General features: G+C 44.4%; 1 protein-coding gene across 4 annotated transcripts in view; it reads right to left on the bottom strand.

Annotated features, from left to right (window-relative positions):
- Positions 1-4,002: 4,002 nt before the first annotated feature.
- DDX31 (DEAD-box helicase 31) overlaps positions 4,003-27,784 on the bottom strand; it is a 49,504-nt gene continuing 25,722 nt past the window's right edge. For all 4 annotated transcript variants that reach the window (XM_065695926.1, XM_065695927.1, XM_065695929.1 and 1 more), the window contains exons 17-20: positions 26,869-26,950; positions 20,860-20,971; positions 14,824-15,004; positions 4,003-4,440 (exon numbers count right to left, since the gene is read on the bottom strand). In XM_065695926.1, the coding sequence (XP_065551998.1) occupies positions 4,293-4,440; positions 14,824-15,004; positions 20,860-20,971; positions 26,869-26,950 (523 nt within the window). In that variant the 3' untranslated portion in view covers positions 4,003-4,292. The remainder of the gene's footprint in view (positions 4,441-14,823; positions 15,005-20,859; positions 20,972-26,868; positions 26,951-27,784) is intronic.

The raw sequence follows: 27,784 nt of genomic DNA, 5'->3' as shown, positions 1-27,784 counted from the left end.
TTGCAATATTTAAATTTGCCATTTCACATCTGGAAACTCCCCTGGAACGGCGGGGCTGAGCCTGTGCTACAGCACAGTGACAGGGTCCAGTTTGTGCCATGAGGATGGTGGGAGAGAGTGGGGCAGAGCCAGAAGAGAGGGGCTTCCCAAACCTCCCCTCCAGGAAGGGGGAACAGCCATGCCGAGCCTGGCTGAGGAGGAAGGATTGCAGAGGGGAGGCAACGGCTGGAGCCATCTCCTCCAGGTAGATCTCGAAGCAGAGTCAAGCAAGGCAAGCTCAAAATGAATCAGTTTAGGGAAGACACCACAGGCTTTAGGCTCTCATTAGAGAGCACTGCACTTGCCACATGAACAGCATCTTCTGCAGGAGGATCTCAGCAGCCTCAAAAGCTGCTGAAGGCCCAGCCTCACCTCCAGCTTGTGTGCAGGGACTGAGATGGGACCCCACTGTCCAACATCAGAACCCACCTGCATCTACAGCAGTTCCCGACCAGGCTGGAAACCCTACTCCGGATTTGTAGAGGTTGGTGCCAAGCAGGCGTTATCCTGGCAAGTCCTTGGGGTGGGACAGGCTGTGCTGAAATCAGGTGAAGCAGTGTAAATGGCAGAGCTGAGAAGGAGCACCGATCCCATTAAGGAAACCTTTGGAGTATTGCACCAGCTCCGACCCACCAATTTCTCTCGGGGCTCAGAGACTCCAACAGACAGGCTACGGGTGGCTGGTTTCAGCCCTGGGCTCTGGATCCAAGACACAAAGAGGTCAGTGCAGTGGGTTTGTCAGGACCAAGCACAGTCCTGGCTCTCAACCCCTTCTGGGCTTTTACCCAGCTTGAGGGCCATCTTCCTCTCCTGACACAGCTTTAACCAGGACCACCACCCTCAGACCAGAGAGAGAACAGAAGCTGTTCCATTGAACCACACACACAAATTCAGTGACATCAGCATGACTGTTCCTAACAGAGATATTTCATGGTTTCATCTGAACATCAAGCAAAATTAACCCAGGATGGAAAGGCCTGAACAGTCGGAGCTTCCCCTGCCCTCTCACCAGGCTTATGGAGAAAATAAGTTGCTGTGGACAGGGAGCTCTGTTGCTTTCTATCCTGCTTAGTTATAAGTGCTTCTCCACAGTGAGTACCAGCACTAAGGTTTACTGCGCTTGACCTAGACACTGAAAGTGGGTGTTCAAGTGTGACCTTTGTTCCAAGGGGACCTCCTTTTTGCTATCCCAAAACCCTGAAGAGTAAACTCAAGATGTTCCAGCTGCAGAGCAGGGGAGGACACGGGCTCCCATTGCTGGCAAAGGACAGCTGAGGAAAGGAGCAAGAGCATCTCCTGGGAGCAGCAGGACTCCAGGTGTGAGAGCAGGGAGTGGAGGAGCAGTGGGAAGGCAAACCCAGACTGAGTCCAGGTCTGACTCACAGGCAGCTTTACATAAAGCTCCACAGTGCCATCATTTCCAGACTGAACACAGAAAATTCAAGCTGCAGGGCAGCAGGGCCCCTGCCACTCGCTACAATCAAGACAAAAACAAGCCTGACCACAGCCAACAGAGGTGCACTGCCAAGAGCCCATCTCCACACCCATACAAGCCATGCAGGCAGCTCCCACCCAGCCATGACCCCTGCAACATACACCACATACCTCAGAGCAAGAGGGAATAAACTCAAGGGTGGTTCAGGGTGACATCCACCTGCTCCATGCCAGGGCTGTGCCAGGGGAGCCCACCGTGACTCCCAGCAGCTTGTCCAGCATTCAGATGCTTGGAAGACCTGGCTCCTACAGCGGCCAGTGGAGCTCTGCAGCTTGGCCACCCCTTCTCCAGGGCAGGTACCACCCCATGCCCTGCCGTGCTGATAAGGTGCTTTGAGTTGAGTACAAATTAACTTCAGACCTACCAGGTTCTACCTGAATTGAGTGATGCACTAGGACAGAGCCAGCACAGAGCCAAGCTAGAGCTACCAAAGTGTAAACAAGGGCAGACCTTGGTTCCTGCTGACTCAGCTACAATTCAAACACATTTTGCTTATTGGCCTTCAAGCTTATTAAGAGCAAACTCGGCTTAGCTTCAGGTGCCTGTGCATTCCTTCTAACACCTTCTCCTTCTTGTTTAACAATCCCCTCCTCTTCCTTTCCCTAATCCCACAAGTAATCCAGCACTACTTGCTAGAAGATGGTGAAGCTGGAAGAAAAAGGCATTCTATTTTTTTAATCACATTATTTATCACAACTATTTGTAATGTTACATTCCCAGTTTATACAGATGGCAACAAGATTTCCTGACATCTCTCACTCATCTGCTGTTGGCCTTTATTCCTACTATTATGAATTTGCCAACAGTCCCTATTAATTCATATGTGGCAGTCAGGAGAAGGTCATGTATTTTCTTCTCATGCACAAGCTCAGTTCTTCCCAAACTTATACTCTCTGCGTCACTCTCTCTGAGTCATTTTCATCCTCACAAGGTTTCTGTTAAAGCTGACATTTGCCTTAAGCCCAATTGCTCTTCCAAACAGTACTCAACAACAGAATCAGGTGGGCTTTGTTGTTATTTTCTCTTAATCTAGTAAATGCTGGTAACTTCATTATCTCTGCAAAAACATGGTTAATTTTATCCTAGTCTCCTTATAACATCTTCCTGAAGTGTTAAGTAAAAGCAGTGTGTTTGGTAACTGCCTGGGAGAAAAAAAAAATCATTTTGGTTCTCAAAAGTTACATTCATTTCAGAAATTAAATACTTTTGGGAAATTGCTTCCCTCCTACAATGCTTACTATGACTCATTACAGCCCTGAGCAAGTGCCCTCAATTCCGTAGTCATAAAGTGAGCATCATTTTCATCTGGTTATACTCCTTTTTCAGTACTTTTTTCCTTCTTGCATTTGAAATTGCTACTGGATTTTAGCGCTTTCTGGTCCTGCACTAAACAATGTGCCTGGCTTGGGTCATGGATGGGCTGCTCTTCCTCATGGCTTTCCTCGAGGAAGATGCACACAGGTATCAGGAAGTTTTGCACTGCTTACAAGTGTGTACTGCTTGGAGCTTGTGTTAGAGGAGGCCCTGGAAGAAGCACAGTGAGGCAGACAGGGAGAGGGAGGTGGGTGCTCACCTGCCAGTCCTGGGGGAGGTTGTAATTCACTCTCCTCCATCCCCCAACTCAAGGGGAGTTTGTCACTGACTCCACTAGAGCTCTGGTTCCATTTTGCACGCTGGGCAATGGTGCATGAGTGCTGGTCTCAACACCTTTAGGCCATATTGCATCTCTTTTTTTCAGTAATCCCAATTCTCCGATAAGCAAGAACAAGAAAAAAGGCAGATGTGAAAAGCAAGGAGTGAAATCCATAGCTTGGGGTGTACTCAATATCAGCCTAGCCAAAGCACATAGAACTCGGAAAGTTGGAGTTACTACTGGCAAGTGTTAGCAAGAGCCTGTAAAGGCTTTAATGTTCAAAGGCAAGACATTTCATATGTGCTCTGTGTTATACAATTAGGTGAGACCACATGCTGCAGGCAAAGAGGAGTCTGGAGATCATCTGATACCACACTGGCTCCTTCCCACATGATGTTCGCTCCCAAACTGAGGAGTTTTGACATGAAGTTTTGTGCCCATGAGCTCTGCCCCAAAGGGACCTTGTGTCACTACACTGAAGAGAGATCTCCACAATCCTACCACTTGCACTGAAATTGGGGATACTCTTTACAGGTGCCAAGATCTGACTAATGATCAGTGTCCAGGGACAGACAGCACACAAAGGGCAGGAGAGAAGGTAGCACCAACATGGCTATGTGATCCAAGACAGAAACAGAAGTGATGCCATGTATAATGACAGGGGAAAGGACAGCCTCCTCTTAAACATGGTCCTGGAACCTCCTCTGCCACCACTGTTTATCTGGTTAAAAATGAGCAAGCAAACAGATTGTGGAGTACTTCTACAGCTCTTTTAAACAGGAAAGTGCCTCCTATCTGAGTATACGTCTCACTTTCACGTTATAGACACATGACATTTTTCTGAAAAACATATTTAACCATTTTTATTTTTCTTGCAAAAAACCCCCCTTAGAAACGTGGTGCACCTCTATGAAGCCACATTCAACTGCAGCAGCGCAACAGGACACGCCTGGATTCGATTCCATTTGGACCTATGGAATGAAAGGGAGGAGGCCAAGAATACCAAGATCCCTCCCATATTTGCCTGATAAATTGAAACACTCGTGTGTTGATTTGGCAGGTCACTCTGACCCCCAGCAGAGGCACTCAAGCAGGTTCTGCATCCAACCACTAGAAGGTCCCGACTTATGCTGGAATCTGCTGGTTGCCAGGTTTTCTCTGTTTTTTCTTCTTCTTGACCTTGGATACACCCGTGTCCATCCCACTGGAATATTCAGATCGCAAGATCTCAGCAAGGCAATGTTTGCCACGGGTCTTCTTGAGAAGGTCAGGCCTGGGCAGAGGGAAGATAAGAGGAATTAGATTTCCTTCTCTCTGAAATGCTGCTAGGTGGGTTACTTATTTTACCGCCCTGGAAAGTGACATTTGCGCATTAGCAGAAGAGCAGCTTCCTTTTCTTAAGACTTGATTTGAAATTCTGTCTCATGCAAAATTAGATATTGTTGTGACAGGTTTTCACAAAGGTGGCAAAATATCATGCCGTTTTTAAAAGCAAGCCTTTGTTCTGTACAAATGCTCTTGCAGGGGTGGCGGGGAGCAGGAGGAAGGTTGTGTGCTGAAGGCTGATGAATTAGGTGACACAGCAGTTTGAAAATTAGAATAATAATAATAAAAAAAAAAACCCTAACAGCCTTAAGACACTGAGCAATGGAAACGTTTTATAAACAAAAGTGATTCCCAGAGCTTGAAAACACAAAACCTCCACACAAACAAGCATAAAAAAGTCTGGAGTCCAAACCCAACAGACTTTTCTTGCAGTGTCCTGCAGACATCACATGCACCTTACAGCCTCCCTCCCCAGAGACCAGCTTTCGCAGAGGTAGCTGCATTCTGCCCAGCCACTAAACTCCAGCGTGGATCTCCCTGTAGCCCTAAACTGCCAGCTATAAATATAAAAACCCGCTCAGCATTTTTCCACCACAAGTTCTGCCCCTGCTCTATAACCTTGGCCAAATCTCATCCTCAGTGCTGCTATCACCCTCACTCATTTTAGCTGCAGGACCTATCATTCCCTACCACGTTCCCATAGTCCTGGGCAGAAGAAGTATCCACAGCTCTTGGTGTCTGCACATCCCACTCTCCTCTTTATAATACAGACCAGTAACAGAACTCAAAACTTCCAAGAGTGAAAAGAAATCTATCTGTCCCTCTAAATATGAGGAAACAGAAGAGAAGCCCCCCATTCATGCCAGTGCGCATTTACAACAACACACGGACCGCAGCAGTCCTGGAGATTGACACCATATAGTACTGTCTTGCATAGCTCTTCTAGGTGTCCAGAACCATGCTGTGGATCACAGGAGAAGGAAGCATATTGACTGCAGCAACAGATCAACCCATTCATTAGGCCAAACACACAAAGAAGACAAGGGAAACAAACTTGGCTATCCGGGGTATTTGCTTGCCCCTTTCCCACAGCTTGTTTTCCATCTCTGTGTAGGTTTGATGACTGGAGTGGGTTTGGAAGAATGGATCAGAATGATAAAAAGGATGGTGTGATGATTACCACTGACAGTTTTCCCTAGAAGAGAAAGCCTGGAATACACAGGCAAGAAGACTCTGCTACCTTCAGTGTAGCTTCCATTCTCTCACTAATTAAATGTTCAAGCAGAAGGACCAGAGACCAGACATACCAGAGAAGTAAGACACACAGCTATCACCCAGCCTGAACCCACAGAAATGAGACAAAAAGACAGAATGAACTCAAAAGCAACCATAGAGCTAACGAAGCAAATGTGCTGCTGGTAGAGCTGTACCTGCAGCACCTCCACAACAGATGTGCCTTGTCCAACTGCCTTCCTGAATGCACAAACCCCAGCAGCACAGAGGGGTGTCTGTGGGTGGCAGGCCAAGGTGTGCCCTCAACCAGCCCAGCTCTGCTGCAAGAACTTCATAATGCAGCTGTATCCTCTGCTCAGCCCCCTCCATCACTTGATAAAGTTTCTGTTTGACACTTTCATTGTGTCTCCAAGCATTTACTACAGTAATTTGAGGGTTACCAAGCAACAGATCAGTTTACTTAACAACAGGGAACTATCTGCTGCAAAGGGCAAGTAATCCACCAGTAGCTGCCAGGCTGAGTTTCAGCTCAGCAGGGAGGATGTCCAACACTTTATTATCAATCAGGTGAAATCACTGCCCAATTAGTAAATCAATACCCCCTGCTGTGGTGATCAGCTGTACACAGAAAAGCCAGGATGCAGGGAAAAGGGAGGTTTCTCCCTCTAACCAGGGCCACAAAAATCAATGGAGCTGTGCTGTGGAACCTGTGCTGATTGCTGAGGGAAGAAAAGCAGCTGTCAAGGCCCTGCATAACCATGAGATGGAAGAGCCACCAGCAATAGCAAGAGTCTGCAGTGACAGTACATCAGGAAAAATGCCCCAGGTCAGGATCCTTGGCTGGATTCTGATTCCTGTTGTAAACCTGTAAATTCCTCTCTCTGCTCAATTGGTGAAAGTCTCTGGGGCTCTGCCAAAGCAGCCAAGATAACATCAGTGAGGAAAGGTGCCCTGTGGTTATGAGACAAAGCCCAAGAGAACAGAGCAAGACCTTGACACTCACCCCCTGAGCATCCTTGTGCAAAGTATTTAATCTCTTTGGCCTTTATGTCCATCCTCCCATCCCATAACCTGGGACAGCTGCATTTTCCCTGTTGCCAAAGGCTTGTGTGATGTTGATTTAAGAGAGTTATGTGGTGATACTATGGCAAAAAGCTTCACAGAAAGGCTGTGAATTTAAGATGCAATTGCAACACAGACAGAATCCATGTTCCCATCACTGGATAAACACCTGGATTGTCAGCATCTCTTTCTGTGATCTCATGTCTAGATATCACACTATATTGAGCCCTAATGAGAACACATCACGTTGATAACGGACAGAGAAATCCCCAGCCCTTTAAGTTCCTCCCTCCAAACCCAGTCAGTATTAGGTGGGAAATACAAAACAGTGCAGCTAAAAGGAACTTGCAGGGGAAAAAAAAAAATAAAAAATATCACTAATGACTGACCTATCCCAATGTGCTACAGTGCCAAGACTTCAGCAAGGCTTAAAGGAGAAAGGAATGATCAAACAGATGAGAAAATAGCTACTTTTATTAGCTGGGGGGAAATGAGATAGGAAGAGAGAAGTCACAACTCAGAAAAGAAAGCAGCCCCAACATATGAGTTAGGAAGAACCGGTCCCTGAACACAAGTGATCTGACTTCCCTGTGTTACTGTCCAGCACACTGGGTGTTGAGTGCTGTGACATATTGGATGACAGGCAGAAACACCACTGGACTACTACTCTTTTATGCCAGAGCCAGGATATCAGGACTCCCATCAAAGACAGATAGGAATTGGTAAGTAGTCAAGAGCAGCCAGCAGAGATGAGTAAGCACCACCTTCTAACTTCAAGTGGGGGACACATCGCCCCTTCATCTGCAAGGCTTAACCCCAGACCAACCACTGCTTTGGGCTTTATGTTTGAGGTACAGGGCAAAAGCCATGTCACTCTAAGATCTACCTGCCTCATTATCAAGGGGAGAGAAAGGTGCTTTGCACAGTGAGGAATGGAAGGCAGAAAGCCTAGTAATTGCTTGGGATGGTCTAAGAAACCTCCTCTCCTCCTAATGGAGACAGCAGAAGGAATAAAAGACCTGGGTTTACAGCTATCTGTGCACATCTGTAATTAAGCTGCAACCTCACAGAAACTGGTACTCAGAGCCTCAGCAGAGAGACAATAAGGAAACAGAGAAACTGTCCCCAAATGACTTTGTTATATCCTTAAAGTCTGGGAAAGACCAGGCCAGAAAGAAACTTTCAAAGACATTAAAGCTCTGTCCTCCTTCAGAAAACTGGAATAATTGTACTCACTCATTAAACATGAGAAACTTGTGAATCTTACTAAATGCATCCCTGAATGATGAAAAGGCAGGAGAGGAGCATCTGGAAGAAAGAAGAGCCAAAAAGTGTCCAGGGGAGGAAAGAGAATAAAATCTTTTCCCTCTGCTTCAGTTTCCTTCTACCTCCACCTACAGAGCCACTTCCAGCACACTGCTCCCTTTCCCCACCTCACTCAGGAGCCACAGTGCTGCCCAACTCAGTGAACTCAAGTGAGGCTGGTGCTGCACAACCTCAGAGGAAACCTCAATGACTTGGACCGGTCTCCTTTTCTCGCCACTTGACTCCCAACTCTTTGCTTTGCTCAGGAGTATCAGAAAAGATTCAAGGCAATACTCGCAGCACAGGTGATTAGCCTGAAATCCTCTCTGTTGTTTCCAGCTTTGTCTTCTGCTCTCACCACAGAAGTTTCACCTAGCTTACATAAAACACACTTTCAACGCACCCAGTTTGTGACTTCCACACACCCTGGGTGACAGATAGCTTTGCGAGCTCTGAAGACACCATCCACTGAATTCCACAATCACTAGCAACAAGATGGTAGAGTAACTAGGACTATAATACTATGGCAAAAAACACCCCCAAGACAAGGACACTGAACTAAGCTTTGAGGATCCCATGGACAGCTCCAAGTCACAAACAGAAGAAAAGCATACACAAGCTGTTATGTTTCTATGTAACATCCCACACATTATTGGTAAGACTGCAAGAACTATTTAGTTTCACCAGCTGATTTCATCAGACTGAATTCATTACAATATGCAAACCATCATCCTGGATTTGAGACTCTCAAACACTGGGGTGTGAAAGGACCAACTGGCAGCAGTAAAACAATGAAAGAGTATGACACCATTTTGCATTTTCAAAATTCTGTTTTTCATTGACACACCTGCTTTGTCAAGAGACCTGAATCACAAACTGATCTCCAAGCCAAAAAATCCTACATGCCAGAATAGTGGTCCACATATATGTGTGGTTTCTTTGGTATCTTTCGATGGCTTAGAAGATGCCTCTGCTAGCCTTATTACCCAAATGGTGGGCAAGGTTGTTCTCAGAGATGTCTCCTTCAACTTGGTTGGCATTACTGTCTGTTCCTTTGTCTTGAGCTGTGTGAAATGCTGGTGCAACACAGAGCAGCAAATACAGTGATCTTTAACCAACACGCAGCATCTGCAGCAACCAAAGGTTCCCAAATTTCTCCAGCTGAAGAAGGAGGAGTATTAAGTTCTGACACATAGTCCCAGAACTCATGGTGTGTCTTTGGAGCAGACAAGAGTAGGCTGTTTCATTTATCAGAAAACATTTCAACATGGATCGCACTATCAATCTGCCTGACAGCATTTCCAACAGCTCTTTGAAGTTGTGCCAGCAGCAGAGCTGGGTTACCTCTGGTCCAAGGCTGCTGCAACACCTGCTTTTTCTACTTATAGCATTGGATGAACCATCTGCAGCCAATGCAACCCTGTTTGGGTTTGGATTTTCTGCTGCTGTTTTTTTTGTGGGGTGGGGGCAAGAAATTTATCAGCAATCCTACACTGCTCTCGACAAGTCAACAGATGGCCTAGGTACTCTGTATCAGCTCATGCAAACCCTAGCTTGAGAAGTTCAAGGAAAATTATTACCTAGTCAGAATTGAGCATCAAGTGCTGTTCCAGAACCATCAAAGCAGACTTCATACTAAGATGTGCTAAACAGTAAAGCCCACCTTACCCCTACTGAACTGTACTTCAGCTACACATAAGGCGACAAAACCCCCTCGCTTCATTACCATCCCCTGGTCTTCACCCTGCAGGGAAAGGACAAAAGCACCTCTGGAAGGCTGGGAACCTCACAGGATTCTTGCTTCTGTCAGGCTCTCTCCTGTGCTAAAGGACAGTATATATTTCAATTAGAGAGAGCTGATCATTTTTTGGCGTGTACCAAACAGCACAGAAGTTTTCCAGCTCCATGCGCAAGCCCTACTATTTCGCTCAAAGATGGAGCAAAGGCTCTGTGCTGAAGGCATGGTGAAAAGGACACTAATAAAAGGTATTGCTGTACGCAGGTATCAATCAGATGGATTTTACAATTACAAACCCTCATGATAGGTTTTTTTTTATAACATCATGATGTGGTAAGCAGGACTCATCTGTTTCCCTGAACTGCCTTAACGAAGTCTGATGGTGGTGTTTCCTTTCACAACAGCCATGGCTCTTACTCTAATTTTTGGGTCCATTTGCACTCCAGTCCATGAATACACGCTCTTACCTGAGCTCCAGTCTGGCTTTCTAGAGCAGACTGCCCAAACCAAGGGAAATTCCCAGTAGGCAGAATTCCAAACTTGCATTTTGACTAATTAAATGATATTAGGAAAGCTATAAATGGCACACAAAAACTGGCAGGGAAACTGCTTCTAATGATTATACAATTGCTGTGCAGGGAGACCCAGCTGCAGCCTTGATTCGCACGCCTTGTCAATAGAAGCATTAGTCTTTCCAAAATTGTCAGTGCCAAGGTGTTCAAAAGTGGAATCAAATATACGAGGTAAGACAGAAGGTAAGAGGCTACTAGCTTTCACCCAAAGGAGACTGCTGCCCTACCATACAAAGGAGGACACACAGGGTTACAAGATACATTTCCCAGCAGGAGTCTAATTCTATCTGACCACTAAATGCTGAAGAAAGAATTAGTACAATAATCTTGCAGCCAAAACCTCTGGGGCATGATGATATCCATATTCAGAGCAATAGCAGTGTATTAATGATGTAAATAAATTCCTTCAAATGGAAGCATCCTGGACACCTTTTCTTGATCCCATTTTAATTAAGGGTTGGACTTAAATTCTGAAGCATGAGGGGATTTTCCCCTTAATTTTTATACTCTCTTTTTGCACATGCTATAGCAACTATGAATATACGTGATACTCACATGTATATTCAATCTTTCTGAGCATTTCTGGCATCAGAGAAATCCTGTAGCAATGAGTTCAACAGAATCTATTGAACTTAAAGATTTATTTCTTTCTTTGTAAGGGCCTGAATTCACAAACAGAGCAAATTAAGTTGCAACTCCTCACCACAACAAAACCCTTTGGGGACATACACCAGCCTTCCAGAGTTCAAAAGGAGAAAAGAGACCATCAGTCACCACAGAATTTCATAAAACCCCACTGACCCAAAATGCAAAAGACTGAGTAGCACAGGGATGCTTGGTGGAATGGCAATAGGTCTTTGGCATCTGCATTGTGAATGAGTCAAAACCCATGTCTATCTGGCATGTCAGCTACTTCCTGTGCATGCTGCTTCTCTGCAGTGAACGAAAGACAGTTAATCCCTCAATGGAAGTGGGATCAGCTTCCTTACGTCTACCCCTCAGTATAAGCATGAGCGCAGACACTTACTAAGCTGATGTACCACTGTAACTTAATACACAGTATCTGGTTCATGCGCTCACCTCTTACAATGCAGCATTTTGACTTTCAAAAAAAAATCGTGAGCAATTATTTACTATCTTCAGATGGGGTTTTGCAAGAACCACCACAGCTGAGGGGACAGTTGGCTTGCACAAAGAGATCTAAAAAAATACATGAAAATTGTACATGCTCATTCAGAAGGAGAGGGCTGCTTCCACATTTCAGCACTGAACCATCACACACCTGGCTCTCTGTCTTCCTGCCTCACCTTCCCCAAGCAGGCTCTCTAAGGAGGCGCTAAGCACAAAAGGAGACTTCAAAAGAAATGAAGAGTTTTCTTTGTCCTCTTAAGGAAACATTTAATGATTGCCTTTACCCCACTTTCAACCTGGACTGCCTTTTCTTTATTCTCTGGGCAGGTGCTGAGAGATGAGGCTTTAGTGAGCAGACTGATTAAAAACAAGTATCGGATGTCTGGAGACAATGTGTAATACGACAACCATCACTCACAGTATCACATAGGAAATATAATTAAAAAGATTGCTCTCTGACTATGCTATTATAATTTCGAGCCTTGCATTTTACAATTAAACGCCATTTGGCTTCTAAATGGCAGGCTAAATTCTGAGTGTAAAATCAAAAGCATTCCTCTGTAAGTTAACAGAACTATCTTGAATTTATGCTAGTGGAGACCGAATTTGAATCTACATTCACTTTTTCTAAACTATCCTATAAATACTAATGTATCTTCTCTCCATTTTGGGGTGTTTTTTTTTTAAGCACACACAGAGAAAGTTGATTAGAAACAAGGTTCACAGGCAAGAACAATTGTTGCACGTCACAAGTTTGGCTATTCCTGCAGGGTCTTAACTTTCCAGATGCTCCTGGATTGGAAGTCTGGTGCTTGAGCCGTGACAAACCTGTGCAAAGTCTGCCCACTTTCCCTGAGCTGCAATTATTTGATCCACGTGCAAATGAGCTTTCAAATCACTCTGACCATTTGTTCTAACACCTCCACATCCCCCAACCCTACACGTCCTGTGCATAAACTACCTACTGTATATTGAGCTTGTCTGTACTATAATAGGATGAAGACTTGGGGAGGAGGAACTCTGTCTAAAAGAGGTTCATAACAAGGGAAAAAGTAGCTCTAACAGAGTAGCAACATCATAGGAACAGAGAGAGGCATTGTAGTAGGCCAAGTAATCCTATGACACGCTACTGTCAGTCATAGCTTGACACCCTGCTGGGCCAGCAAGACATCAAAGCCCACCCCATACCATCTTACATGCTCTTTATCGGCTAATCAGGCTATTCTTCCTGAAATAAAGCTCCGTTAAATCCCCTGCTCACAGGGGCATTCCCATCCTGTTGCCCATCTGCTGGTGAGGGTCAGCTGAAGCAGGAGGCAGATCAGTGGCCTGTCCCTGGTGGCTTCTCAAAGCAGGACAATGTGGTCTCCAACTTTTTATTTTAAAATCCCTTCTCCTTCTCTTCCCCCCCCCCCCAAGATATGTACATGTGCGAGAGATGTCACCAGCCCAGGAACAATTATGTGGATTAGTGCGTTAATAGCTAACGGTTGCTAACGGAGTTTGCAGCAACAATTACACATAAGGAGTCACAACTGGTACTGATAAAAGGATTTTCCTCCTTTGAATTATTGCAGTGATTCTCCTGGCAAGCCAGAGGTTTGTATCCTGCCGCTGTGCTAAGGAAGGCAGCAAGCCCTTAATGTTGTAATCTCAAAAGGGAGGATTATCCATCCTGTGGAACCAACTCAAAGTAACACGGATCGGATGTACTGAGCACCTTTAGCTCCGTTTCAAGTGGAGAAGAGGATTCAGGACTCTGCTCCTCCAGAAGCATCAGGGAGCCTCAAATTCCTAACACAAGAAAGGAGTACTCCGAACAGCCCTGTCCACACACCAAAGAGGACAGAGCTGTAACTCTAGGTTTGCTACAGACTCTTCTTGGAGAGATCCCACAGGATTTTGCAAAAATGCTTTTGGCAGACCTACTTAAATCCACAGGCAGCAGTGACCAAGTTTGTAGGAGGATCATTTCTACCAACAGATATGCCTTCTGATTTGGGCTTGTACTTACAGAACTAGTCACTCATACAATTAATAACAAAATAAAATACACTGCAGTCTTCCCCTTTCTCTCAGGCACTAAGCTAATGTCTTCATAGGGAGAAGAACAAGCAGTCCAACTTGCAGCTGAACATTGTGAGAGGAGGGACACATTTGTCCCATTGCAAATCTGACAGCCAGGAAACCTTTGGTGAAAGTGCAGGAGAAAAGCTACAAAAGACTGGCTGTCTAGTGTAAGAAAAGGTGATAAAAAAAGCCATAGGAGGCCACAGAAGGCCTTTAAAGACAGTAAAACACACATTTTGCTTCTGATGCAGTGGTATTTGTCAAGGCTGGGAAGGAAGAAACCATCTTGTGAGATAAATCAGCTCTTACACAGCCTTGCTCATCATGTGCAGGACAGTCAACTTCAAATTAGAGAAGTGAAAATACTAATTTTTCTGCTATTTCCTTGATGCTTTCGTCATCCCATGCCCTACACCAACAGCAAGTACTTAGAAGCACAACTGTATCTGTGAGAGCCTTTCCCTAGAGAGGGATGAGGACAAAGAGTTGCTGTGCAGTTGATCCTGAGCCAGGGATCATAGCTCTCCATAGGAGCATGCGACTGGCAGTGGGCATATGAATGGAAAAAAATCTGGCAGTTCCTACTATGGAGGTGCTTGGCCTTGACAACAGAACTGCTGCTGGAGCTCTAGCTACCATGACCTGTGCAAGAAAGAGAATCAATATACAGGAAGTCTCATTCTTTGCTCTGGAATATTGCCTGTACCCTTCCTCATCCTTCAAGGCAGCTCTTCAGTGAAGTATAAATAAATAAAAACTAGGCTGTTCCTGCTCGTAAGACTCACAGGAGATGTTACTTTTCAAGTGATCAGACAATAGAAAAGCTACAGCAAAACCCAGGGTAGTTTGTGTAGGGGCACCTCCACACCTAGCAGCTTCCTCCAAAAAAAAGCATCTGAATTCCCACTCAAATATTCAACCAAGTTGGTTTAATAAATGTCAATTTTAGGCTCTCTAAAGCTATTAGAAAAAGGGGAATGAAACAATAACTTAGAGAGCAATGCAACCTAAACCAACAGGTCAACATCATTTAGCCTCTCTGGAACAGTCAGACATGACCTGCTCATGACAGCAGCATTGGATTAAATGGTCTTGAAAGGTCACTTCCAACTCTAACCACTCTGGGATTCCTGCAGCAAGCACAATCACCTTGAGGAGCAAAGCACACCACAGTTTGTCATGTGGTGTTCCTCAGCTCAGAAACATCAATGTGGCCTACCTTTTTGGTCTTGGTTTGGCTTTCTTCTTTGAGCCTGCAGCTGGAAAAGCAGTCAAGTTCTGGGGGGCATCTCTCAGGCCAAAGCTCTTGGCCAAATGACCCAGGTGGAGAGATCTGATGTGGAAGATGTGCTTGAGGTTCCTGGGATAGGTGGTATAGGCACAAAGGAAAGACTGCAGTGCTGAGGGGAGGAAAATAAAAAAAAAAAAAGAGTGAATTCTGTTTGCTACTGCATTTTTATATATATACATATATATATACTTAAAGATTCAGCTGTTCCAGCTGAAATGACATTGGTCTTGTCCTTTGGGACACCTTCTGGTCAGCAGCTGGTAGAAAAGGTTGGTATGTTAAAAATGTGTGAAGGTTGTACAGTACTCATACAATCCTGAAAGGAGAAGGTAGGTGGTGGAGAAGTGTTAGGAACTGAAACAAAGCTACATTAAGTTGCATTAGGTTTGCCTCTTGCAAGGATGCCTCTTCTGCCAGAAAGGGTGATATCTGCAGTACATCTCACAGGAACAGTCATTGACATCAGTGGTAGCAGATAAGGGGAGAGAAGGAATGGAGAGACAGGGATGAAGAGAGGGAAAAAGAAGCATGGAGATGGCACAGGAAGAGTCCTCTGATATTACAGTCCCAGTAGTCCACACATTTTTCACCAGTTACTAGCTAGTCCCTTATAATATCTGAGAGCCAGCTGGATTTCCTGACTCATCATCACGCTGAGAACAGAGCTCACCTTCTCAAAAGGAAAAAAAAGAGTAATAGAATTGTATGCAAATTTTGCTTCACATCCTTATATTCCTGTAATGCCCTTCCCTCAGGACTCATTGCTCTAAAGTCGATCATCCACTAATATGAACACTACCACCGCTCTTCACATACCCAGAACATTAACTACACCCAGGCTGTCCTCTCTGCTATGGGGAATAGAGGGACTTTTAGCAGGGAAACTCTACAGCTCAGAAAATACCTCCCCCTTCAATCCTCTACTGCCCTTCTGCTTGCTAAACCTCCTGTGTCCCCCCCAGCACTCACTCCATCCACCACCTACATCATTCTCTCCCTCTCAACCCCTGACAGCAGCGAGCTCTAAACTCTAACCTCTCCTGCCCTTGCCTGTTGAGCCACTGGACCAGCAAGTTTGCCCACAGCTTATGTCTAATCTCTTGGCAGCAGCCAGAGATTGGAGTTTATGAACAGTAATAAAAATGTCATTTTAGCAGATCAGCTCCTGGAAGGACCCAGGGAATCCATCAAAGCTCTGTTTACTGAGTAAAGTGAACTCCTTTTCCCAATCGATGAGAAGAAAAGATTGAGTTTTTTGCACCTTCTTACCAATTTCACAATGTTACTCTTAGAGGCACCTCAGCAGCAAGAGACCCATGTTTTCCCAAAAAGAGAATGCTAAATTCCAGATACTTCATCTCCGTGCCTAATCTAAAGGTCATGCTTCTGAGGGCTTATAAACCAGCTCAAATGCTCTCAAAAACTCTATTCTGCTGCTGCTTTTTTTTTTTTTCATAAAGTTATTGGTCCAATTCACCTGCTATGAGAAGGTGTAACTCTTCAAAAGAAACAATACGAACTTGCTCCCGCTCTGACTCTGGTCCCGTTGGAGCCAATATAGCTGTCTTTCTCACAGCATTCGAAATGGTTGATACCAAAGATCCTGTTATTATGAAGGCTGAGCTCACCTCCACAGTTCTTTGGGCAGGAAAGGCTGCTGGTACTAACTCCCCTGATCAGAGTTAGAGAATCAAAGTGTCAAAGGCCCCACTCTTCCCAAAGTCCTGACAGACAACAGTCAGATCCAGTCCTGAGTCAGAGCATGTAAAGCCAGAGCAAGCTGCAGGACACTAACCCAAAGCTGAGCTAACACCCCTGCCATACCTGCAGGTCAAAACCTCAGCTCCTGCAACTGTCTGACCTCTGAGGAGCTCAGAGCTGCTAATGTTCACCACAGCACCATGAGATTCAAATGAAGATCTCTGTAGGTGTGATTCTTTTTTTAAATCTTTACTATTAGGTCTTCAGACCCCTCAGTGTTGCCAGAGTCATGTTTTACAGCTTTTATGTGCAATTTTAGCTTTTTTAAGTTGAAATTCTTTCATAATTTTACAATCAGGGAGATAGAGCTTTATGAAAACTAACTCAGAAAGACTGGAAACAGTGTTGGTCACACCATAACTCACATAAAGGGTACCTCATCTTAATGCCACAGAAGCAAACTGCCTGAGCTGTTACTGGTTTTGCCATGCCAATATGAGTCTAAGGCAATGTATACTGGCCTGTGGTGGGATTCAGACTTGCATGCACGTAAGCGAGTGGATTTAGGTTGGTCCTTTCTACCCATGCATCCCCACCTTCCTATAGGAAATCTAAGTGTGGAAAGTCAAAGTTAAAATAAAAGCACACTACATCTAATGGAGGTTAGATAGGTTGGAGTGTTGTTTTAAACAGGGGACAAGAGGGTAATGAGATATGAAAGTGAGACAGGTGACATAACCTGTTCACCATGCTCTCAGCTGGCAGCCAGTTCCCAGCACTGGCCCTGGAGTGCAGCCTCAGCCACGCAGCTGGATAAACTGGTGGAGGCATTTTGCCAGTGCACAAGTGTCCTGGGTTGAGCAGCAGCGGTCATTTTTCTCCTTCTTAGGAGCTAGTACAGTGCTGTGTTTTGATCTTTTGGCCTTGGAACAGTGCTGATAACGCCGATGTTTTCAGTTGCTGCTCGAATGTTTGGTCTGGCCAAGGACTTTCTGAGCCTCATGCTCTGCCAGGGAGGAGGGGAAGCTGGGAGGAAGCAGAGACAGGACACCTGACCCAAACTAGCCAAAGAGGTATTCCATACCACAGCACGTCATGCCCAGGATGTAACTTGGAGTTACCCGGAAGGGTTGGGACTGCAGGGTTGGAGGAGGTATCGGTCGGTGCTTGGCTGGGGGGAGTGGGGTGAGTTATTGGTCGGCTGGTGTTGAGGTGTTGTATTCTTTCCTCTTGTTATTTCCTTTAGCACTATTATTATTGGTGGTAGCAGTAGTGATTTGTGTTATACCTTAGTTACTGGGCTGTTCTTATCTCAACCCGTGGAAGTTGCATTCTTTTTGATTCTCCTCTCCGTCCCTCCAGGAGCAGGGGGGGGGAGTGAGTGGATGAGGTTTGTGGTTGGGTTTAAACCACGACAACAAGGCATGTGGGAACAGGGAGGAAGCATGCACCAAAACTGCTATGGATTCAAGCATTGTGCCACAGTAGTGCGCTCCTGTAACTCTGCCGTCCCTGTAAACACACAGGGGCTGAGACCTGAAAAAATGAGGCAGAATACTCAACTAGTGGCTATAAAATGGGGAAACATGCAGGAGACAAGCAATCACAGAATGGTTTGGGTTGGAAAGGACCTTAAAGCTCATCCAGTTCCAACCTCCCTGTCACCTTCCACTAGACCAGGTTGCTCCAAGCCTCATTCAACCTGGCCTTGAACACTAAATGATAAGGCATCCACAGCTCCTCTGGACAACCTGTTCTAGTGTCTCACTACCCTTACAGTGAAGAACTTCTAATACTTAATCTAAATCTACCATCTTCCCGTTTAAAACCATTCCCCCTTCTCCTGTCACTTACTGTAACTCCAGTGGCATGAAGGATCAGAGTCTCCTGAGCTCTACCTGTCCCTCGACTCCAAAATGGAGTACCTGTCACCATGCAACTCCTCAAATAGTCCTCTATTTCCCAAAAGGGGCTCCACGCTTCATGAGATTTGTCCTTCAGGTAGCAAGGCCCAGCCATACCCCTCCTCCCACCCATCTCACTGCTGATCGTCAATCAAGTTTGAAGGGCAGCACCTTCAGTGAACCATTTGATTTGAGTTTGGAAAATATGGGGCTGAGAGGCAGAAGGGGTGAGCAGGCAGGGAGCCACTCGCCTTTTGAAAGCAGGCTGCAGTGAAAACACTGCTTATTAACATTGACTAGGTCAGAAAACAGGGAAAAAGAGAAAAAGAGAGAGAAACAAATGCATCTCTGGCACAGCTTCCAATTGATTGTCTGCCATGAAAGCAAAAGCCAGCTGCCATGTTAATTATTCATGATGCCTGGCGCAGAGGGGAGGAAGAGGGGGCTTATGGAAGCCACTCAGCAGTGTAAAATTTGCATATGTAGATAGAAGAGTAGGAAAAAGAGGTGGAGTGCTCTTGTACAAGATAAATGGGATGCACAACATTTCAGCATTTCCTGATCTGTTTTCTGCACTTCTTGTCCACGGCTAAAGAAGTCTTAGCACTGAGGTCAGCAACAAGTGTGTGTGGATGTGTGTGCACAGTGACATAGGCTCTACAGAGAAACCACAGAGGTTTTCCAAGGGTGAGCAGAGCCATTTGGTTGTTCTACACCAGCCAGTTTAGGTTAGAAGCTTGCATGGGGTATAAGGATCCCAGGGGAGAAACAAGAAGCACATCCATGCAGAATCAAGGATTATGATCATATTAGTCACATGCTTTGAGACTGAGGACTTAAAAGTGCAGCTGTAAAAGTAATTACACCAGTCAAGTAGCACAACACAACCTGAAAATGGGTGCAAGCCACTCGTGTTGCAGCTTCTAACACTTTCACTGTAGGAGAAAGGTACTACAAAGCTCTGAGGAAAAAATATCAGCTCTGCAACTATCGGAGTGTGTGTGTATGCAAGAATCAGTACAGTGACATGCAGTGGCAGGGGGTAGAGCAGAGCGAAACAGTAGGATTTCAAGTATATCAGTACAACCATGCTCCATTAAAAGCATGCAGAATAGTCTGGGGTAAGCAGGTAGAATGAGCATTAGTCCTTCTGCTGTGTTATCACCTAACAAGTTAGTACAACCTTCAGAAAAAACCCAGCACCTTTGACCTCTTGAACGATCACTTCTCAGGATTCCAAACAGTTTTAATATTTACCTTCACTTCTATCTTGAGAACAGCCTTCCCTTATCCAGTTTCTATAATGACACTGCGCATCTTCTCAAAGGCCAATTTCCCCATTTGGTTTTGGACCCCTTAGTATGCAATTTATGCAGTTTAGCACATATGGGACACTTGTGCGCACACACATACAGCAGGGTAAACAAAAATGATGTAGACCATTAAAATTCATCACAACAGGACCCCTCTCACCCAAACCTAAGTGGAAATGCTGCAGAAGAGAAAACAACAGGAGCTGTATACAAGCACAGCAGGATTTGACACGGATCAATGTGATCTTCATGTACCTGGAACATTAACTACACCTAGGTTAGCCTTACTGGGCAACAGAACAGTACACAGAAGAGGGGTGCTTAAGCTGCACCACTTTTTTGGCTCCTCTCAGGAGAGTGCTTAGTGTTTGTTTTCCTACAACATTCCCAGCAAGTTTGTCATCTTTCCCCCAAATCTGCTTTCCTCTAGATTGTCCAAATTGAGAAGCAGAAGAGAAGTTCCTTGTACTGCTAAGTGACAAGTGCTTGCCAAAGGTGGGAAATCAAATCCCAGAACCCCAGATTTGCACCTGGCTAGTTATTAAATCCATCCCCGTTTTTCTCCTTCCTGCCTTTCTGAGTAGTTCCCCATTCTGATTTTTCTCCCATTCCACACAAAAAACTCCAGTTTAAGATCTATGCCTGTTAAGAGCTGCTCCCAAGGCATCCTGTCTTACAGGCTTCAAATTCATCCCTGGTGTAAACTGAAAGCATCTAAGGAGTATTGGACCAGGATATGGTTAAGCAAGTCACCCATGACCTCCTCAGCATAACACAATCTATTCGCTCGTGCAATCAGGTCAGAGCCCTTGGATGTGAATCCTACTGAAAACCAAGATTAAACCTCATTTGCACGTAAAATGGGAATGCAAGAAATTTACATTTAATATCATCACAAAGCCTTCTGGGCTCATCTCAACCCCCTACAGAGCCCAATGGCCCCAAAATGTTTCTTCCAGGCCTTTCCCCTGAAGCTCTCCCCCAGAAGAAAACCTTGGCAGCTCTTGTAAGCCCTTCTGGATTAAGCTGAACAGAAACACACTGACCTTTCTTTGCCCACCGGACAGTCCCCTCGCTGGAGTGAACGTGGTCTTCAAATTTAGTCTGCAAGACCGTGGCCCGCTCCCGGACTTCCTGAGGGTCTGTGCTACAGGATTGCTGCAAGGGCGGTGGGAGGATTAGAGGAAAGAGAGAATTTGAGTCGGGAATAATGAAGCAGTTTACAATAGATTTAATAACAGTAAAATCACACAGTAACCACCGAGGGGCCAACAAAGGTAATCCTCTCAATATTACTAGAGGAAAAAAACTGATAAAGATGTTAAAGTCAAAGCAGCCTGCGCGGAGAGGAGAGCAAATCAGTTTTAATTTTGTGTTTTCTAACATCTATCATGTATCTTTTTCCCCCACTCCCACCCCCTTCCCGATTCAACAGGCCAGATACCACTGCTAGTTTCCATTGCAGTTACGTTGAATAACTCCCCGCAGACTCTAAATTAACAGTTTCAGACTGATGTTGCAAGTTCTTCCTTGGGCAGAACATGTATGTCCACCCTCAGGCTCCAGAGAATGGACCAAATTCCGTACCTGTGAACAAAGCCATAGTATGAACTGCTCACTATCAATGCCCACAGGAGGTTTTCTCACTGTCAACAAGTCATACTTCACTGTAACTGCCATCAGGTGGTTCTTCTAGAGTAAGAGAAGCCCCTTGCACCAACGGCAGGACAGAATAAGCTTCCTCAAACCAAAAGGGCAATTTTGCATGTGCCCAAGCTTTGCCAGGCTCAGACTGTAGGATGCAGTTCAGGAAATGGAAAACAAACATTCCTGAGAACAAGCTGTTACTGGGAGGAGAGAAGAGGCTGTATCTCTTTCTCTCAATTACCCAGGCAGAGAAAGGAAATGTGGACAAGGAACAGGGGAATTTTTGATGGGAAGCTGACAGCAAAGTGCAAAACCAAGCATCCATGGATGTGAACCTCCCCCAAGAAATGGCCACAGTTCTTAAAAGCTACTCAGACACAAACCAGCACCCAGGACTAACAGTGCTGGGTCCAAGGCAGCAACTTCATACTAGTCAATCCCCTATTCTGACAAGGGCTGACTGAAAACAAACATCCACCTCCCACACTTCTGTACTAGGCCTGTGCCAAGGCAACAATCCTGTTGTTCCTTCCGGGCAGATATGCATGCTAATGCTGCAAACCCCTCCTTCCCTCACAGCTGTGAGCTCACCTCTGCACTGCTGCTAGCCCAGAACTGTATCACACTGACACTGCGAACCTCAGCGATTGTGGAAGCCAGGTAATGCTGCTGGCATCCTACACAAAACGTTTTGCTGACCCAGATCTAGCACTCTACAGCCGAACAGCAAACCTGCCCAGAGACAGACCTCAAATGTAGCCTAAAACCTCCTGCGCAGTGCCCTCCTTTGAACTCAAGATCCCACAGCTTCCACCACTGGGTTCAATGAAACAAACACGTGGGGACTAGAGTTCCTGCTCACTCACTACCTGGACTAACTGTCCATCAGCATGTCCAAAGACAACCGTGGGTACATTAAGGCTACATTAAGTTTCCCAGGTTCCTGGCCTCTGCTATCTGTCTCCCAAACCACTTGAGAAAGACTCACCACACAGCTTGTTTCACAGACACCTTTTAGTTTGACTTCATGTGTGCCTATTAATCGGTTGAGACAGCCTCCAGCCGAGGGGCCTCCGTAAAGGTTTAATAAACTCCAAGTGGTGCTGCCTCCCGAAGTGGACACTCACTGTTGTGACTAAGAAGTTTCCATTGATGTGAAACATAAAACTTTCTCGCCCCGCCTGCTCCTCCTAGCCCCCATCACTTTTCTTTTGTTAAGCCTCTTGGCAGCACAAAGTGTCACCTTCCCAGCGTTTTTTAATATGAATGTGAAATTAGTGAGGTTTGCCCTTTCCCCTGGCGGACAGAATCCTCTGTTATTAAAAAGTAAAGCACTTTAATAATGAAAACTTTTTCTCTTTTTCCTGTGTTTTAACTGTTTAAAATTAATGAGAAGGGCATAACGGTTGTCAAAGCGATATTGAAAGCCGGGTAGCCAGGACCGAATAAGCACGAAAATCCCTCCAGAGTGTTAAATAAACAGTGCTTCAGCCCCCTCTGAATCCCTCTGTTGGTTATTGTATACATTCTGTAACAGCACTCAGAATAGATCTGAGCACCGGGGAGGCAGAAAGGTTTCAGAATTCCAATAAAGGCCTCAAATTAAAGACAGCCTGGTGCGAATTCCAGGAGAAAATTAAAGAGACCTCAAGCTTAAGTGACAGGTGACTTGCTTCTGTGTCACAACTGTCAGGGGATTTAGTGATAATATGGCAATATATTACAAAGGACTTTTCTTATTCCCCCCTTTAGGTTTCAAAATGAGGCATCTCTTCTTCCTGGTGCTGGGGGGAGAAAAAAAAAAAGTAAGACAAAAATGAGGGATAAAAAACTAGGTGCATAATTTCCAAAGTGTGAGGTCAGTCCAAGAGAAATAAATGAAAAAAAAGCAAACGGCAGGAAACATAATGTACTCGGAAAACAGCTTCTCCCCTCCTCCCATCTCCACCTTGTCTTTTATCCCCCTTCAGCCCCTTGAGACAGATCTCATTTTAAAATTGCCCCCTAATGGGAATGAACCCCCCGTGTTTGATTCCTGCCTTCCAGGGAGGTTCATCTAAAAAAATAAAAAACGAGCCAACAATAATAAAAACCCATAAATCTAAATTTAAAACTGACTCGGACCCAAACTGGGAAAATAAAACCTGACACCGTGTCTGGGCAGATCAAATAAAACAGTGCTACTGGAAGTACACTGGAAGCCATCCTGGATGCTTTGCTCACACAGGCAAGCTTTAATCCTGCTTATATCCTGGTCTGGATGAACAGGACAATTAATTTGAGACCTTACACGTTTCTCCAAGACCCAAAAGATAAAAGCCTACCCCAGAGGTTTGTGTGATCTACTCTCCATCTAGATGAATTTGTTGCATCTGTTAAGTAAGAAGTGTTATTGCCATTATGGAGAAATAGTGGCATAGGAGAACTTTTTCCACCTTGTGTTTGCTTAAAAGCCTGTTCTGACAGATCCCTAACCACCAGTACGATAACTGCGGTCAATACCAGTATCTGTGAGCTAAAAGAAGAAATGGACCTGGATGCAAAGTTATTTAACTGGTTCAAGATATCTGGGGGACTCCCCCAGATGCCAACTGCACTAGGAAAAGACACTTCTTTTAGAAGAAGGAAACTTCTTATTATAAAGACTGCAGCTTTTAGGTTTGAGAAGTTGGGACAAGTACTGAAAGCTTCTGATTTCATTAAGAGAGTATGTTAATGGGAGAAAGAACTGAAATATAATACAACTACACTAAGGCAGAAAAGTTCTTTTTTAAAACAGCAAAAAAAAAAAGGGGGGGGGGGGTGGGGAAAAAAGCACCAAAATGCCAGGCTGTAACATCTCCTGCTTCCATTATCCTTCAAAACAAAATGAAGGATTTTGTTTTAATAACAACTTTTTACTAACCTCTGCACACCTTCCCTAGAACTCACCAAGTCCCCCTGCCCCCTCCATAAAAGTTGAAAGATCAAATTTATTCTCTTTGTAGGCAGGTGAACATTCACACACCCAGACATAGCCACATATATATTTTATATACCTAAATATAAAATATACATTTTACAGGCACTTCAGCTTGCTCCCTGGCTGCACACAGAAGTCCAAAATATACACGTTCCAACGTGGTACTTGTAATGGACTTTAGTTGAGGCAATGAGAACCGAGGAGCATTATAATGAGGTTCCTGTGTGCACGACTATAATATATACATGACTCAATGCACAGAGAGCTGGTAAGCAAAGCTAACGCTCTCTTGAATGGCAACATCGCAAACAGATCAGGTTCAGCTCCTCATAACAAGTCCTCAATCACTCTCTGTCCTGTGCAAAGTCCCACTACATTCCCAGCTCACTGCATTGTCTTTACTGCAAATGTACAGAATTTAAGAGAGATTAACCCTCCTGAAAACTTGGAAACGTGCCCCTGCAGCTTCTGAGAAAGCACTGCAGACCACTCACAGAGCCTCTGATAGCAATAAAATACAACGCTAACAAACAGAACGAAGCTTTGACTGCATTTAATACATTTTTTCAAGTAATTCCTGAAGAAGTCTATTTGATCTTGACAGAACTATTGTAATTTCATCCCCGTTAAATGATACACTTTTTTTTTTTCCATAAGAAGAAACTCTGTTTCTCAGTACTGATCCTTTCAGTCTGAGCCACACAAAAATAGGTTATTCTGGTTTTGTAAATCCCTGCAGCAGAGTCAGACCACCCTAAGCCCAGGGTGGATATATCTCAGCTCCAGTGAAGTCAACAGCAAAATCCCATTCCCTTTGATGGCAGAGGGAAGAGGAATTCAATCCCACCTTTGACTGCCAGTGAAAGGAACCAGCTCCTTCTGTATGTAGGCTCATGTGCCTGGCATGGCAGCGCATGCCCAGGCAGCACTGCTGAGCAAAAACCAGAGCAACTGCTGCTTTCAAACATGGTTTGATTTGATATTTTTGTGAATTAAAGGGAGAAAAACAAGAGAAGAGTATTTAGAATATTCTGTGCTTAGATGTCTAGAGGATTTTACAATTTAAAAGCATGGGAGAAATACCTATTTGATGAGTCCTGATAGTAAAAAGTCTTGTTAGCTTTTTATTGCTGTTCCTTTGGAACAAGGAACATAAAGGCACTGACATGTTTCGGTGCATTTCTGCAATGATTCAACAATTCTGAACCTCTGCATGTACTGGGCTCTGACATTCAGCAGGTTTTTTCTCTTGCCACTTTTCAAAAGCCACATCGTAATTTCCTAGAAAAAAACATGTTCTCTTCTTTTGCCCAGTTTCCAAGAAATAACATTTGTCCTCAAGCCCAGAACAAATAATATTCTGTCCCACGTCAGCAACGGATTTAAAGTGCAGTTTCTGCATAAATGTATCTGTGGAAAAACTCTCCAAAAGAAGCCCAAAGTTACCTGCCTATAAGCACATTTGGGAGCAAAGTATTTCTACACAGAATTACTTCAAATAATTTTTGAATTAACAAAGCACAACTAAACTTTTACGTATTTGTTCAATGAGTTAAGAGGTCATATCCTAGGCCTGATCCAGACATTCGAAATACAGGTATTACAGACTGCTTTCAGGGCAAAAACATGCAGTGATGAGAAACAGCTTTAAACAGAGCTGTATCTCAGAGGAGCCACAGATCTGGCTTTCTGTGAAATATAAGGTGTGTAGGAAAACTGAACATCTTTCAAAAGCATGTTTACCCAGAACACCACAGTTCATAACAGTCATCTGCAGGAAACAAGGCGGCTCATACATGGTGTAACAGAAAGAACGAGCAGGCAAAACAGCAACAAGAGAAAAAAGAGCATGCTGCATCACGCTTGACACATTCTTGACTTCCATTCAAAATGAGGGTTCTTGGAGGATTTAATTTGCCAGAATGCAGGAACGCCTGAGACGTCAATTGCAAATGACTGAATTCTGTGAATTAGCAACTTGCAGGCAGACCCAAACCTTGCTGAAGTCAATAAAAAGATGCCTGTCAACCCAGTGTGCTTTAGTTTAGGTTCCAAGTAAATATACATAATAAAACCCCGTATGTGACACATCACCAAATCTTATTTCTTAGAGAAGTTTTGTGTCTTTTGTGATCTCCAGCAGCACTTTAGTGCCAAAAATCCAAGAACAGAAACACAACGGGGAAAATACCCTAAGCTTTTGCAGCCAGAAACCTTTACTGTTACAAAAATACTTGCTGAAGAGTTAAAAACGATGCTTTTTGGGGACAACACTTTAATGATTGGACAGTTGTGATATAAGGCAGTTGTATAATTATTTGCATTGCCCAACACCGTGGATATGTCAACCCTCGCATGGTAAAGACAGAAGCTAAGGGAAGAATACTCATGATGTTTAACTGGTAAATGAAAACTGGAACAATTCCAAATCAGCAGAATAACTCACCTTTCTTCTTGGTCTGTGCAACTTAAAGCGATCATCTTTCATCAGGCTGGATAATACTTTCTCCATCTTTATCTCTGAAACACTGAAGCAACAAAGCCAAAAAAATTACCATTTCTCCAAATTTTCAGATATAGCACATAATGAACCACAGGCTGACAATGGAAAGCAAAAAGATCGAGATTTACATGTTCAACTTGAGAATTTATCCCTGGAATGTCAGGTCTTGCTCCAGACACTTACTCAGAAACCCTAAAAGAGTAACTATCATAAAATCTTGGCCCCAGCTAAACTGGTGCTTTCACTGGAAGAGACACAATTTTACCCACAATCTTGTTGCTCTTACAAGTCACCAACACACACTCCAATTCTAACGGAGCATCATAACTGAGGGTGGACTTTCAGTTCTCTGGGATTCTCCTTGGTTCTTAACCAGAGTAAATAATTCAAGAAAAAAGTTAGGTCTTGAATTATATTTTCGTTGTTTTAATGATATTTCTTTTCTTGAATTGGGAAGCACCAAGACAAGTGGGAACCATCTGATTACATTTTCTACTAAGAGAAACTCAAACCAGAGTTGAAGCAGCTCAGAACATTAAACGCTTCTTGCAGATTTACTTTATAACAGTAAGATTTGTAACCTCCACTTTGAACCCAGAGCATGTCAAACATTTTATCGTGCATTAGATGCCATGGAAAGGGAGCAGTTCTCTTACATCTTGTCTCCCCCAGTTTACTTTCCAGATTCCCTGGAATCAGAGACAGTGCTCAATCCTCAAAGGAACAAACTGCTTTGATGTTTACACACGTTTGTTTCCATCCGTGCTAGCGACCATGCTCCTAAAACTAAAGCTGTGTAAAGACAAAGCTCATGCCTGTCATAGGGACTCAAGCTCAGAGGGTAAAAACAGGATCCCAA

The sequence above is a fragment of the Lathamus discolor genome, chromosome 15, assembly GCF_037157495.1.
Source record: "Lathamus discolor isolate bLatDis1 chromosome 15, bLatDis1.hap1, whole genome shotgun sequence".
NCBI lineage: Eukaryota > Metazoa > Chordata > Aves > Psittaciformes > Psittacidae > Lathamus > Lathamus discolor.
Note: the sequence above shows the minus strand (reverse complement) of the source record. Positions and strands in the feature narration are given on the sequence as shown.